Source organism: Rhinopithecus roxellana, chromosome 10 (assembly GCF_007565055.1).
Source record: "Rhinopithecus roxellana isolate Shanxi Qingling chromosome 10, ASM756505v1, whole genome shotgun sequence".
In the NCBI taxonomy this organism is placed as follows: Eukaryota; Metazoa; Chordata; class Mammalia; order Primates; family Cercopithecidae; genus Rhinopithecus; species Rhinopithecus roxellana.
Window position 1 is genome coordinate 129,691,572 of NC_044558.1, and position 16,891 is coordinate 129,708,462.

Consider the following 16,891-nt stretch of genomic DNA (forward strand, 5'->3'; position numbering starts at 1 on the left):
GGAACATGAATGAAGCATATCAATTAACTGGCAACTTTGTTGGCTAACAACAAACTGGAAACATTTTGCTAAGAAATAATAATGGATGAGAGCAGAGGGAAAACACCATTTTTCCAGTGATACAAACTGGTTTACCAAGATTTCTATGAATTAATTAGTCATTTCAGATTCTTAGCAGGAAAATACATACATATACAATTTTTTTTTTGTAAACATCTACTCATTGAATTGGTTCTGCCTTTTGCGATGGTTGTGCCCATACACAATGATGTAATGACTTCCAATTCCCAAGAAAAAAGCATTCTTCCTTTATTATTCAAGGATGTTTCCTTGGTCTTGCAACTGGCACAAAGAGGCACAGAATTCATTTGCACTCACTTTACAAAGTAAATGTTTCCTATAACCCTATTGCTGCAACCGACAGCTAACATAGGAGGCTAGTTTATATTTTTTAATCTTCCTTTTAAACGTATTTTCTTTTTATTTTTTTTTGAGACGGAGTCTGGCTCTGTCGCCCAGGCTGGAGTGCAGTGGCCGGATCTCAGCTCACTGCAAGCTCCGCCTCCCGGGTTTATGCCATTAAATGTATTTTCTAATACAAAGTTAGAATTCAGTTGGTATAACTCAAAGTCCTCATCTATAAAAAAAGCTACTTTGGATTTCATTTAAAATGTTTCTGCGTGAGGAACTGTTAAAGGAGATCGCTTCCTTATCTCTTCCTCATGCCACAACTAGTTGGTAGCACTTTTCGTACATAGAATATCCTGTGGATTGGCTTGCTTAACCTCTATACCACTCTCTTTCCAGTTTCCTGATGAGGCGTGATAGTTAAAAATTGCCTTTCCTGGACTTCTTCACAACTAGTGTTCTGGATGCAAATCATTTCTCCACTAGAAGCATTTGAAGAAGATTTGAAACGATGAGTAGAATTGGAACTCATCTTCTTTCCCTATTTCTAATGGAAGCAGTTGTGGCCATGCTAACAGCAATGCAAGTTAGGGCTTCCCAGTACCTAGACCACAGTTATAGCAGTAGGCTCTTGAACTCAGTAATTCTAGGAACCACCTTTGGCTCCCATTTCTCCATTCTTTCAGTGATTTTTTAAAATGGCATATTCCCTATATGAAATATCTTTCTGCTAAAAGTACCTACAGAGATTGCTGTACCTTACCAAAACCCTCACCAATACAATTCTAATCTTCATGACTCAGCCTCGAGATACCAAGTATGAATCAGCACATTAACACCAAACATATAATGCTTTGTAATTTATAAAGTACATTTATTATGCATTACAGTCAGGCGCGGTGGCTCACGCCTGTAATCCCAACACTTTGGGAGGCCGAGATGGGCAGATCACTTGAGGTCAGGAGTTCGAGACCAGCTTGGCCAGCATGGCAAAACATGGTCTCTACTAAAAATACAAAACTTAGCTGGGTTTGGTGGTACATGTCTGTGATCCCAGCTACTCTGGAGGCTGAGGCAGGAGGATTGCTTGAACCTGAAAGGTGGAGGTTTCAGTGAGCCGAGATCATACTACTGCACTCAAGCCCAGGCAACATAGTGAGTGGGACTCTGTCAAAAAAAAAAAAAAAAAAAAAAAAAAAAAAAAAAAGAAGGTATTTCCATGTATTATCTAAGTTGATCTTTTCCACAGCTCTGTAAGGTAAATAGGACAAGTGCTGCTCTAGCCATCATAGAGACAAGATAGCTGAATCTCAGACGACTTAGGTAATTACCCAAGGAATTTAGTTAGTGAGAGATGGAGACAAAATTCAGTTCCATATATTATGACTCTTAGTTATTTCCTTTGACATTTCGAAGCCTCCCAAGGGCAGATGAAGAAGAGAGAGAAAACACATAGATACTGGCAATAAACTAAAGCTTCTATTTCCTATTTCAAAAATTAAAAGAAAAACCTTATCACTACATTTTAAAACCATTAAACTAGACTAAAATAGCTAAGGATGAGCTAGTCAACATGGCTATTTCATAGAGAGTATGACTTTGGATCTGGCAGAACCTGTGTCTCAACTTTGTGGGATTCCTCCTTTAAAGTCTCATGGACTATTAACAGAGATACATGAAAGGTTCAGTCCCACCTTCCAAGGCTCAAAATTCTCTTTCTGTACAATCATCTGAGTAAACCAAGAGAGGCTAAAAGAGGTCTTGGGGGAGGCCACAATTCATTTCTGAATTTTTCCCTAATTGCAATTTTGCCTAAGATCTCCCCTCCCCACAGCTAGGGTTCCCTAAAATAAAATTTCCCCTTTGCCCCCACTTGCTGCCTACATGCATGTTAGAAAAACATTTTATTTCAATGCTCAGAAAACCAAGAAGAGATATTAAGTAATCAAGGCTTGATTTAGACCACTTCAAAAGTGGTCAAGTTGAATTATTCCTCTCCATATCCACCCCTCCTCCATTTCACAGTGGTAATCTAACCACATTCAAGAGCTCTAAGAAGCAAACTTCTCATCATATGGTCCCCACTCCTTGAGCAACATCAGTCCTAAGAAAACATTCCGGTATCACACAAATCCTCACGGGCATTCCACAGCCAACCTCAGAACACTAGAATTCCACAAGTCCCTGATCATTCATTTCTTGTTTCCTTCAGTCTCATAGGACTCAAATCAGAAAGGCTAGGAAAACTGTAACTCTATAATATCCTGCTTCCACCCTTGCATCAAAAGACTATGTGATTTATTCACACACACAAATGACAGATATAAAGAAAAGCATTTAAAGTTAAGAGAGAAGAAAGAAAACAAAAAGTCGATCTGATGAGTTAGGCAAACTCAATTATCCCTTTTCTATGACAGCAAGCAATTTAAGAAACTATATTGAAGGCAACCAACTCTATACTAACCTGAGGGAAGAGAGAATAAGTTGAATTGTCAATGGTGAATGAGTATAAAAACTCCCCATCATACCACATGCTCTTCCCCATAGGGGAATTCATTTTAGTCATAGCAAAGAGATGGGCAGGGTCACAGCAGTCTTCCATGTGTTTCCTAGGAGAGAAAACAGAGAGAGAGAAAAGAACAGCCGGTTAAATGAGGAGCAGATTCATTCACTTGTCATTCCCACAGAGATGTGCCGCCTTACCTCAGTGCCAGCTCACAGAAGCATAGCATCTCCAGGGTGATTAGACTACTATTAATTCACTCTTCTAGTCACCAAAGTGCGTGACTAGAATATTTCACAGTAAAAAAAAAAAAAAAAAAAAAAAAAGTTTAAGAAAAATACATCAGCTCTCAGATTCAGGTGAGATATGTCAAAAGACAAAAATAATCATTACAGTTGCAGATTTACTGTTCAATTCAAACATTCAGGTCCAGAAAAGACTGGGATAGCTAACTTTGGAGACTGTTGAGCTATTCAGCTACAGCAGAGGTGCATCTCTACCTTCATTAACAATCAGGTGGCTAAATTCAGTGAAAAGAGACTTCCTGCGAGCTATATGGCAAGGGAATACACAGAGTGACCCTAAAGAGAGTGCACTCCCCCAAACTGGTGGCAAGATAGAGAACAACCCCTTGGAAATCTTTTGAGTAGAAATAGAATGAAATGAATGATGAGATCTCAGACACTGGAGAGCAACCTACCTTCTCACTGCTAAACCTCATAGGCCTTTTTGGTTTAGCCTCTCAGAAGTGTTTGGCCTCTCAGAAGTGTTTGACACCATGATGAGCTCTGTGTCTTTGACAGAAGTGTCTCCCAGCTCCCTCAGTGTCTGAAGCACCAGCATCACTGGGATAAACTCACCCTTCTGGGCTTGCTTGCAGGCTACTCCCCAGGTAACCCCTCAAGTCTAAGCCATGCTTGTTCTATGGGGAAATCTTTATATGACCCTCCACTTAATAATCTACCAGAAATAAATTCCACTAACTCATGAGTAAAAGAGCTTGTTCACCACTTCCACCTCTAGGAAGATGAATAAAATTGCTGGCATAAACCATTTCTGAATGACCTCACACAGAAATGCTTGCTCAACATCTTTAGCTGAAAGGGGACGGTGGAGTGGGAGACCTGACTTCAAGTCCTGCCTCTGCAGCTTACTAACTCCATGACTAGGCAAAGAGACAGGGCTGCAGAATTGCCCTATGAGACTTTCTGTTGAGAGTCCACTGAGAAGGTACTGGTAGAGCACACAGTGAAAGTTCAATATGTGGTAGGTGTTCCCCTTCTTATTGTTACACTGTCCCAGCCTCATTGTTGCCAGGAATCAGCCTAGTCAGTAAGGCTGCCCCTGCAGGGGGCCCTGCGGTGTGGGCAGGCTTCCTCAGCCTGCCGGGGAGGTACTCTTCCCGCCACACTTTGCCTCCCCTTGCACTCTCGAGATCTTCATTGGCTTTGCCTTCACGAAGTTTTCAGTGGAAAGAAGGACAGGAGAGAAGGGTTCAAGGCAAACAAGGGGAGAAGAGTTCGGGAAGAAAGCTTTCATCTTATCAAAGTTGCTAGACCGAGTGTCTCTTCTTGCTCCTACGCTAGCCCTCTGTTTCTCATCAGCTGCCTCTCTCTTTCCTCTTCTTCTCCACCTTCATTCATTTTTACTGGTGTTTTGCCACTCAAAAGGTGGCTTCCAGAGATGGTAAAGGTTTTCGTTGTTGTTGTTTGTTGTTGTTGTTGCCCCTGTTTTTTGAAACAGGGTCTCACTCTGTTGCGCAGGTTGGAGTGCCGTCACTGCAACCTCAAACTCCTGGGCTCAAGCGATCCTCCTGCCTCAGTCGCCCAAATGACTGGGACAACAGGCATGTGCCACCACGCCTGGCTAAGGTAAAGTTTTATACTGGACTGCAAACATTTTGTCAAAAGTGCATCCTAGGCTCTTCTTGAGTCAACAGAAAACACCTGGACATGGTTTAACACTATCTTTAAAAATAAGGAGAATTATCATGAGCATGATGCTAAACTTTGGGAGAGGATAGGCTAAATTTTTAGTTCCTATCCCATGTCTGCTGATATCTTATATTTTTTAGTCCTCAGAGCAACCCTAAGAGATAATTAAGGAAATTTTTTAAATTATTATTATCATCATGATTCCTCCCAATTCTCATCTGAGGAAACAGGCTTAGAGTGGTTCTCGGACTTGCTCAGGTCACACAGGGCAGAGTAGGAAGCCAGGTCTGCAGCGTCTAAGCTTTCTCCTCTTTGCAGGTTCCCTACTGGGAACCATTTTAATTCATTCGTATCTTTCTCTGCCCTAAAAGAAATGCTGTGTAAACACTGGCCAACTGCCTGCAGTATACCAGGTGCCTTCACAGATATTTTTCTACTTAATTCTCACAGTAACCCATGAGCTGGATGACTTTAAGATTCTTTTCTCAAGTAATTTATCTCAGGTCACATAACTAGTGAAACGGTGGGGCAGGGCTTTGCTCCCAGGTCTTTGTACCTCGTATCAGGTACTTATTTCCAACAAGACCATGGCTCTGGCCTCCAACCAGCTGAACGTGCCATTTAGTACAAAGTGCTACAGGAGGTTCAGAAGGAAAATTTGTCACAGTCATGTAACACCTTACGTTGCCTAGTACCTGGCAGCTTGCAAATCACTTTCATATTTGTTTCCTCTTTGCATCCTCAAAATAGCCTGAGAAGACAGGTTACATTATTCTGAATTTATGGACAGTGAAACTGATGCTGAGACCCAGAGACTTGTTTAAGTTCATTAGGTTAGCAAATGTTTTCTTAATTATTGATAAAATATGTATTAGATGATGTTGAATCAAATTTTCATCTCCTTCTACAGCATCACCATGCCAGGGCAATCATACCTTTAGTGGGGGAAACCAAATACGCTATAGAAAATACAAAATTTCACATATGACAGAAATATTGTAAAATCCAAGAGGTATAGCAAATTCACAGTGATCATACCACTGTTTGCAATATGAGTGGTTTTTCTATCATAAACTCTTAAACTTTTCCCTTCATCCAGAATGCCTCCACATCTTCCCTCTGCCATGACCATCTCTCGGGGGTGACTGAAAAGAAACCACAATGTGGAAATGTGTATGCATATCCCATGTGCCTGAGTGGGGTCCTCATTAGCTCACCAGCTACACTGGATATAGTAGCAGCAGCAAAAACAGGAATAGTACTAGCACTCTAGTACTACCAGCAGCAGTACTGATAGTAGTAGTCATTTTAGAAGTCGTAGTAGTGATTTTTACTGAGTTCTTACCTAAAACTGTGCTAGGTTCTTGGGATATAAAATTGAATTTAAAATCAGAACTTCCTTCTGAAAACATAATTAAGAAAAAGGGCAACCAACAAGCAAGTGACTTCCTGTGTATGCAGGGAGATGTGACCAAAGTCACAGCAGAGATGTGCACAGATGTCTGTGGTTGTTTGGAAAAAAGAGGACATGAAATCACATCCAGGGTTCCAGGAAGGGTTTCCTGATCTGAGATTTGCAGCCCGCTGTTTGTGATGTCTAGGAAATTGTCAGATTAAATAATGGACTTCACCTCCATCCAACCTTCAGGTAATTCTGGAGCAGAGCTATAGACCAGCTTTTAGAATTTTTAGTGAATTTGGCTCCTATCTCCTTTTTCATGCTTTGCACTGATGCTGTGTATTATTTGCTTTTCTTTTGTGTCAGACAATAAAATCAGAGGATCAAAAAAGCTAAAGCAATTCCCTTTTCATATTCAAGTTCAAATTGCCAGATCATTAAGTTTCAGTTGCATGTGAGTTGAGTATTGGAATTAACATCTAATTGCTTTTTATTTGAATTCAAGCTTCAGCAACAGTCGTAGCTAATGACGCTATAACTACAGCATAAGGGTAAATACTTATGAAGCCTGGGAACCACTTGCTAGAACCTACCTCAGGTTCTCATCCCTCCTAATGGAATTCCTAAGATCAGTTAAGCCAAGAAGCCGTCATCTGTTGACTGTGCCTACTGACTAGGAAGTCAGATTCTGAGGAAACTTAACAGGCAAATAACGGTGAAAATCCAACCACTCAATTAACAATGCCTAGGATCAGAATGAACTTTGTTATGACCCTTTGAGATGCCATGTTCCATGCTTTGGTCACCAGACAGGAACAAGGTTGGGAGGCTGCCACTCCAATGACTGATACTTTTGTGCCCCTTCCAAGGGATAACTGAATTTGAGACAGGAGGGGTGGGCAAGAATTCTACCTCAGTCTCAGCATCTGGCCAGAATCTACTGTTACACTCTAGCTATTTAGACTTAGCTTTTGGAAGGTTAAATAGTCAGATAGACAAACATCCAAATCAATGCCAGTGCTGGCATCCCTGAACATGCATGTGACAAATGATCAAGTGATCATGTATGTCCCCTTCATATCTAATCAGGGTATCAATGTGAGCAGCACAAACAGGGAGTGTCATCAGAGTTTATTGTTTGTAAGTGAATATGCAATCTACAATTCTTATACGCAATATAGGGGTAAACAGTGACAATCTATGTGCTTTCTATGTTGAAATTCTATCAGTCAAGTGAAGTGTAAGTGAATATTTAACATTGCAAGAAGAAAATGCCGCAATAATAAATTTATTATGAAAGCTGTTAGTTTTATATACAAAAAAATTATGAGGAATTATTTCCTACTTAGGAGAGTAAATTGTCAGTTAAAGGAAATATTAAGTCAGAGCATGTCTGGAATATAACCTTAGAAAAAATACCACATCATTACTCTGCCAACTAATATTTATAAAATTTTAAATAATATAAAGCAGAATAACAGAGTTGAGATTAAATAAGTCAGGTCTTCATAGAATTATTTTACATACTGACACTCAAAACGTTAGACAAAATAACCTTGAAGAACTATATTTAATTTTACATTATTTAATTCCATTAAGACAATGAGATTTTCAAGGAAAAAAAAAAGTCCTAAATTGGAACTCTTCACATCTTGTTATGAAGAACTGAACGTTAAATATTAAATCTGCCCTCAAAAAGTTCCATGAGGAATAAGTACTCCAAAAACAATATCATGAGAAATCATCTTTGATCCAATCACAATACAGAATTCCTCATATCCCTCTTCCCTGCTTTATTCTTCTCTCTAGCACTTAAAACTATTTATATGCTATATATTTAATTTATAGTCTTGTTTATTTTCTATATCCCTAAGGCCCAGAATATAGAATCCATGAAGGCAGAGACTTCTGTCTTCTGTTCACTATTGTATCCCCGTTTCCTGAAATGCTGGCTGAGACATTAAAAAGGTGCTTAATATTTATTGACAACCTAGATGCTCATCAACAGTGGATTGGATAAACAAAATGTGACATATATATGGATGAAATATTATGCAGCCATACAAAGAAGGAAATTATGTCCTTTGCAACATGGATGCAGCTGGAGGCCATTATCCCAGGCGAGTTAATGGAGGAACAGAAAACCAAATACTACATGTTCTCACTTATAAGTGGAAGCTAAACACTGAGTACACAAGGACATAAAGATGAGAACAATACACATTGGGGAGTACTAGAAGGGGGAGAGAGAAGGGGAGAAAAGAACTGGAAAACGACCTATTGGGTACTATGGTCACTACCTGAATAATGGAATCATTTGTACCCCAAACCTCAGCATCGCACAATATATCCAAACCTGCACATGTACCCTCTGAATCTAAAAGTTGTAATTATAATAAATAAATAAATAAATACTGATGGAATGAATAAATAACAAATAGGAAGAAAAAAGACAGTGTTAGAGAAAGCAGAGAATTGCAATGTTCATTTTGCTTCCACAGTCAAAATTCAAATTTAAGAAGTCAATACTTTATAGTTTTCTTCTGTGTTGTCTGTTTCGGGACTAAGAAACAAACACTTGTCAAAATAATTGCTTTAGACTGGCAAACATTTTCAGTAGTAGAAGATCCAGGATTTGGGGCATTTGCCGAGCAGTGAATCCCAGTTCCTGCCACTATGTGCTAAATGTTAGTCTTGTTAAAGTAGGCGTGTCTATAGGACTGCAGACACACAGCACAGAGACCACAGGAATAATCCACCAGTGGATGGTGCTGAGAAATTACTTTTCCTTCACTATATTGTCAAACTTCCAAATGTTGACATTGAAAATGTTTGGTAAGGTTTCAAATGCAATCTTGTCTCCCCAAAGTTCTTCCTATTCTAGTGATATCTGACTTGGCAATTATTGATTTTAACATTTGGCTTTCAGCCAAAATGTGTATCTAATGCATTTCCTCCAGACAGCTAAATCAATCGTCCTTATTGTAAAGTGTCCTGAGCTGAGTTCCTAAAATTCCTTTTAGACTACGATATGTTGACTCCTTGGGTTAACGTCACAGAGCCTCAGATTCATGACTGAAAATTGTTCCCAAGCCTCAACATCAGAGGATGGTTTTGAAATTGAGGTAATAGATATAAATCACTTAGCACATTATATGGCCTTAGTAAGTAATTTCATTCTCCTTCTTAATAGTTAGAGAGACAATACAACTTTGTTTGCTTCACACAATATCAGTTTGTAACTTTTTCTGGCCATAATTTTTAATAGTTACCCCTTCTATTCTCAAACGCATCCCTATTTGAATAATAAGTTGTATGTTCACCATATAAAGAGTGGAAGCTGAAAAGTTAAGCATCTAACAAAAGGGGGCTTCTCTTTAAGTGAAGAATCTGGTAGCCTTGACAGAAATCAGAGAAGTTTCTTATTCTAAAAACTAAGTGGCAGATTTCACATGAAAAAGTAGAGTCTGGGCCAGCATATGTTTCTTTTTTCCCCTGACTTAAAGAAATCTGTCTGAAATAATCAATTTCAAAGCAGATTTTTTTTTTTTTAAAGGGTCACTGTTGGCTGAGGGCCCAGACATATTTTCTATATGATCTAGAACAAGAAGTGGCAGAAGCTGCTCTGAAGAATTTCAGTGAATATTTATTTTCAGTCTCCCTGTTTATACCCACTGGTCTATGTAGCTAGAAAGATTCTAATATTGTGTTTTCAGAATCAAGCAGCAGGGTCTTGCTCACGGAGGAGGAATGGAGGCAAGTGGTGATAAAACTGCCTCTGGGGCAAAGATAATGCTTTTGCCCCAGGTATTGGGGCAACTGTATTGGTTCCCTGCAGTAGCTTACATCATTGATCGAATAGGACGAAATACACACTCCATATAGAGTAGAGATGTGTATTCATGTTATTTTTCAATCAAATCTCTTAAATTGTACGAAGGAGAAGTACTTCCATTAGATTATTGCTTTAAAATAATGTTTTCTACAGAAACAATAAAAAAGTCTTTTCAAAGATTAATCTTCTGGATAATTTGCCAGAACTACAAACACAGAGAAAAGCAACTCTTATCCACTGTTTAAGCCAGCAAGTAGTCTTGTATTTAGCAGTATTTTATTTTTCACATTTGAAATGACTGCATGATAAAGGAAATGTGTTCCAAAGAAAGGCAGATTAGTGCCATGTGTAATTTGTGTTTCTCTAGTACAGGCAGAGAAAATTGAAAGAAGGAACTTTTGAAACATAAATATTTCAAGGGGGATCTGTTTTTTCTAATACACATTTGTTTGTAATTTATTGAACAAGTACACAGAATTATTTGGATTAAAGAATATCAATGTTTCCAGGAAGGATTTCAATGAATGCTTATTTTCAGTTTTCCTACTCAGGCTTACCGGTCTATACAGCTAGAAAGATTCTAGCAGTATCTTTTGAGAACCACTTATTTGTTATTTTAGTAGCTGGAAGTGACTCGGCCTATTCAGACTGCACTCATTCAGTCAATCGACAAACATTTGCTGAGCAACATCTATGTGCCTAGTGCTGTTCTAGGCACTGAGGACAAGGCAGTGAATAAACCTGGGACAGAGGTACGGGGGACACCTTGCCATCCTAATTCTAATGGAGGAATCAGAAAAACAAAATAAATAATTTACTTGGGTGAGCTGGGAAAGATGCAATTTTTAACAGGGTGACTAAATCAGTCCTCACCAGGTGACCTTTGAGTAAAGACCTGAAGGAGGTGAAGAAGAAAGCCATGTGAATATCTGAAAGAAGAGTATAGTGGAGTCAAAACTCTATGTGTCCCCGCGTAGGGTCCTGGCTGGGTCTGAAAATTAAATTGACACATGAGAGATTAACTGGAGAAAAGTTTTAAAATTTATTTAGTGTAAGTTTTACAGGATATGGGATCCCTCATAAGAAAAGTAGGATTCAAAGATGTGGCAAAACATACATGCAGGCCACGCACTATGGCTCACACCTGTAATCCCAGCACTTTAGGAGGCCAAGGCTGGAAGACAGCTTGAGCCCAGGAGTTTGAGACCAGCCTGGGCAACATGGTGAGACCTTGTTTCTACAAAAAAATTTTTTTTAATTAGCCTGATATGGCAGTGCATGCCTGTGGTCCCAGCTACTTGAGACGCTGCCTGGAGGATTGCTTGAGCTCAGGAGTTCAAGGTTGCAGTAAGCCATGATCACACTACTGCACTCCACCCTGGGCAACAAAGTGAGACCCGGTTTCAGAACAAACCAACAAAAAGAACTTACTTGATTTTTGTATAGGTTGAACAAAGAGATGAAATTGTGGAAAAGTAAAAGTAACTAAACTATGGTGAGGCTAAAGGAAGACAAGATTTATTTTAACTAAGTCTGCTTGTACAGAATTCTCTTGGCTATGCCTCCCCATCAAAGAATGTTTCTTTCTTCCTAGCATATGGAGGGCAGCTTTCACCTGGGAGTTTTTTATCTCCTGCCTTCAGATAGAAAAAGGGAAGATAAGAATGTCCTTCTTGCATCTGCTGTTCTTCAAGCATCTTTAGCTTGAAGTAATCCCCGTGTGGTAGTGGTATGTTTTGGGGGTCATAATCTACTGTCCTTCAAAAGCATTCCAGGTATAGCAAACACCAAGTGCAAAGGTCTTAAGGAGGAGCATGCCTCGTATGCTGAAAGGCCATCTAGGAAACCAGTGAAGCTAGAATAAAGTGAGCATGAGACAGACTGGTGTGTTGGGGGAGAGGCTCACACAGGGTTGGGTGCATGCAGCACTTACTCTGAGTGAAAAGGAGAAGAATCTGCCCTCCCTTACAGATCCTAAAGAATAAATCCAACTCCAAAAGCACAGCAAGACATTTAAATTTGACTAGAAGTTGCAATGGAGGATGTGGGGCCACTGCACAGCAGAAACTTCATAAAATCTTCCAGTGGATGCCTGTTTCTCTCCTACACATATTTCTAACATTTTCTCTAACCAGCCCCATCAAGCCCACCCTCTCTCGCTTTTATCTCTGTCCTATCCACAGCAAAGTATCCCTCCATTAGACTCTCCAATTTTGATTCCCCTCATAATCATTTAATACCATGCTTAGATATGAGAAAACCCACCCAAGAAAATATTCCTGTTTTACATGAATTCATATCTTTATGAATAAATTCTGTTCGTCTGTTAATGGCATCACAGAAAAACAGGGAAATGGATATCTACCACATCTGAAGAGTGTTTTTCAGTGGTCTAAAGTTTAAAACACATGTTTGGAGAGATGCAATGAATTCACTTCTGGAGGCTTGAGCAGGAGCATAGGGGTGGGCAGGTCCATCCACTCAGAGAGATGCAGTAGTTGGGCAGTCACTGTAAGAACAGCTGAAAATACGGTCCATATCAGGAGCACCAGTCCCCACATGAGCCCGTATACTCCACTGGGCTTTTAGACATGTATGCAAGTAGCAGATGCTCCAAACTGCAGGCAGTGACATAATTGAGCCGCTTCTCGAATATACATGTTTACACAGCAGGGTGGGATGCAGCAAGGATGTCTTTATCCAATCATGGCCCATGGTGCTCCTGAATAGCACTGGGGAGGCCAGACATTATATAATAGATATAAGAACTTCATTCAGAAACACTTTTTCTTTCTTGTTGTAATGACACCTAGATCTGAGATTATGTCTGTGAAAGATGGGGAGAAGTTTGTGAAAGGCAAAGCAAATGAAAGGAAGAGAAAAAAGATACAGAAACAGCATTATGAATTTCTAAATTACACAGATTTTTTAAGTCAGGGAACTAAACTAGCAAACATTAAGATGATCAGGGAAGTAACATATTTCAGAGGGTAAGATCCTGGCATCAGCTCTGTGGACTCATCCCAGCTGCACTGCCTACTAGATACAGTACTGGACAGTAGCATCTGTCCTGAAATTTTTGCAGATCTTAATTGTCTCTTTCATGATTCATGGCATACACTTTTGGTATTTCTGTGAGTAAGATTCAAAATTATTTTCTGAGAAAAAATTTGGCTTTGTGCTATGAACCATTTTCACAGAATGGAATTCTGTGTAAACACAAGTCAAAGATTCTCAATTTTCTTTACAGAATATTAACTGTGCCACCTGCTTGTCTAAAACATATGGCTCTCTCTACTCAGCACAGAATATCAGCATTTCAGGTTGTCAACAACCTTTAACTGACTGTCATCCAGTTTCCATTAAGAAACATGCTAGCTGAATCTTATTCTGGGAGCTAAAGTCTTTATATTTGTGAAATTATGAAACATAAATTTGCTCTTTGACCCCGTTTCCTGGCATACAAGTCTTAAAATCCTCAGAAACTCCAAAATGATGTATTTTTGTATGCTAATTAGTAGACTGGTGGCGAGAGAGCCCTAGGTAGATTCAGGATGGGGGCTGATCATTTAAAAGGCCAAAGCATGATTACAGGATTAGAACTTTAAGCCATATCCCCCAAACTCTGAGGAGGAAAGGGTGGCTGAAGGTTAAGTTGATTACCAGTGACCAATGGTTTAATCAAACCAAAATTGACAGGATTTGAATAGCTTCTGTATAGCTGAACACCTGGAGGTTTCTGGAGGGTGATGTGCCTCGTGAGGGCATGGAAGTTCTGCACCCCTTTCTCCATATCTCACTGCATGCATCTCTTCATCTGCATCCTTCGTAATATCCTGTATAATAAACAGTAAATGTGTTTCCCTGAGTTCTGTGAACTGCTCTAGCAAATTAATTGAACCCAAGGAGGAGGTTGTGGAATCCCCAATTTATAGCAAGTCAGTCAGATGCACTGGTAAAACAACCTGGGGCTTGCCACTGGCATCTAAAGTCGGGGGCAGTCTCAGGGACTAAACCCTCATCCTGTGGGATATGACTCTATCTCAGGGACTAAACCCTCATCCTGTGGAATATGACTCTATATCTAGGTAGACAGTGTTGAAACTGAATTGGAAGACACCCAGCTGGGTCCACCACAGAATTGATTGCTTGCTTGTTGGTAGGGAGAAATCCCCATGCATTTGGTCACAGAAGTCTGTGTTGATTGTGTTGAGTGAAAGAATAGAAAAAGCACTTTGAGTTTGTGCATGGTTTTTTCCTACTCTCAATCTTCTTTCTCTATATCAAGTCAAATCATGAGGAAGTAAGCTATTTATATCACATAAAGGTAACTCTTTTTAAACATCCACCCTATACATGATCATAGACATAAACAAAGCTATTTTCTAGTTCCAGTTGGTCAACTCAGCTCCTCAACAACATATTGTGAAAACAGTCAGGCAGGCACTGCCACCTCATCCAGCCATCATCCCTCACCTGTTCACTGTGTTCACTGCATTTGTACTTAATATTGTTTTGTGAATATCACTGGCCATCTTGATAGAAAAGTGTAGAGGTATTGAGAGAGTTGAAAGCAACAGTTAAGGAGAAGCATAGGCTTAGAAATGGAAACAAAAGTAGAGATTTTTTTTAAACTTGGAAGCATTGAGAAAATAAAGGATATTACGAATGTAGATAGAATGAATCATTTGACAAGGAGTGAATAAAGAAGCAACAACTGGCAAAAGGGAAGGAAAATGAGAAATGAAATGGAGTTTGGTTTTTCTTAGTTTGCTGAGAAGATAATTAGGTAAATGTAATGGGATAAATACTTGTAGACAAACTTGTCATAATTTAGAATCTAAAGGTATATTAAATTAAATAATATATATTTCATTATTTGCGTATTTACCAATAAAAATACGTAGGAAAATATTCTTTCTAAAAAAAGTGTCCTTTTTAAAGAGGTGAACAATTTTTGTCTAATCCAAAGCTTGTTTACCTTTTATATATAAAACAAGGTGAAAAGAACCAGGAAATAAGACAGATGTAAAGAAAGTTATAGAAATAAGGAGGTATTTTTTGGTAAGAAAGCTTAAAGAGAAATCATTTTGTATGACAAGGAATCCTATATAGTAAATTTAGTCCTAGAATAAAATGACTGGTTGTTTACGAAAGAGGGATGTTCAGGACAAACCAGAAAGTCCAAGCATGTCATGAAGAGGCTGTATTTAAAAATGTATAGAGTATAAATCCAATAAGGTGATTTATTTAAAAAAACTTCTATATGATCCAGTTGTCTATAATTAAAGGGAAATTATAATGGTCTTTCTAGATATTGGGTTTGATGTAAAAGAACACTAATACACTAAAAACTTGATTAGAACAATATAATTTTCTTCAGGAATTGATTTACTCTTAATAAATTATAAGAGATTTTAATTTTTTTAATCCAAAGTTCAACTTTTATTGCATCTCATCATTATCAGTTTTCTCTTCCCTTTTAAAAGCCACAAAATAGTAACACCCTCCTTCAACTCATTTTCAGCTCATATAAGGTTTTTTCCCCTCAAGTTTTGTTTGTTGTGGCCTGATGCTAACAATGTTTTCTTAAAGGTCTAAAGGAAATGATTTCTTCCAACATAATATATTCTGTGCACTACAGAAAGTCTTTTCTTTTGCCTTTTGGTAACAGGTCTAACAGATTTTACATTTTATCAAAATTATTCCTATGCCATTATTTTTAAGTTTTGGTTTGCTTAGAAAAAAAAAACCTAAGATTTAAAGTAATTATTTTTTAACTAAGGTTATTACATCTGTATATCTTACTTTATGTGCTTTTAAAGTCCTCGTGATATTGAGTTACAGGGCTTTGGCTCCTGGATCTAAAAAGGACACCAAGTCCTGCTAAATCTTAAAAACTGAAAGCAATTAAAGCCTCATCTCCAGTCCTACTATAAAATGGCAATCAAAATAAACTGCATTCTGACACAAGGCCAGAAATTAAAGCTATTCAACTCCTCAAGGTCCAGGGACTATTGCAGAAGAGGTAGGTATGTGTGATTGTAAGGGCTGATGCTGAGAGATGAAATACGTTCAATTCCTCAATAAATTAACCATTAACGTCACAGGCACACTAATGCAAGACCAACCTATGGGCCCCTGTATCAGATTAGCAAGGTTTTCTTGAAGCATTAACTGATTCTTTAATAAAGCTTATAAAGGTTATAAAAGGCTTATGGAAGTTATATCTTACAGTCAGGATTACAATCTTATAGATCGTTTACAAAATTTTGAGAAATGAGTTTAATTGGCTTTGTGCTGTTTTTATTAGGGCTTCTAAGTCTCCTCTCTCAAAGACTGAAGGTTTTTGCCTTTTTTTGAAATCCTTGAGTTATCATTTTGTTTAAGTGAGTAACTTGTTTTACAATGACTTGTGATCTGATTTTGTGATATCAAGTGTCTTAACCTTTGATATTTGACAAACTTCTCAAAATTAAATCATAAATTATGTCTTTTTCTGACTTCATTAATCCGTTAAGATATTAGGCTTCCTAAAGTCCAAAGTTGACATATATGACTTATTTGGTATAAAAATTATATAAGAAGCATCGTCAAATCTGAAATGGTGTTTGGTTTTCTTTGGGTTGTATTTGTATAAATATGTTACTGGTATATGCTCAAAAATTATGAGAAACTCCTATCATTCTGATATGACTTAGTGTAAATTTTCAGTAATAATTATAATTGTTATAAGAAATTATTGTGTGCCACAGAGGTAATAAATTTCCTTGTCAATTGTGTCTTTGACTACGGCTGCCCGAAAACTTTTT

At 38.3% G+C, this 16,891-nt stretch overlaps 1 protein-coding gene across 3 annotated transcripts in view; it reads right to left on the reverse strand.

Moving 5' to 3' along the window:
- ST8SIA1 (ST8 alpha-N-acetyl-neuraminide alpha-2,8-sialyltransferase 1) overlaps nucleotides 1–16,891 on the reverse strand; it is a 138,343-nt gene that overhangs the window by 86,466 nt on the left and 34,986 nt on the right. For 2 of the 3 annotated variants that reach the window (XM_010361196.1, XM_030939021.1), the window contains exon 2: nucleotides 2,873–3,017. The exons of the other annotated variant lie outside the window; for it this stretch is intronic. In XM_010361196.1, the coding sequence (XP_010359498.1) occupies nucleotides 2,873–3,017 (145 nt within the window). The remainder of the gene's footprint in view (nucleotides 1–2,872; nucleotides 3,018–16,891) is intronic. 3 annotated transcript variants of the gene reach the window in all.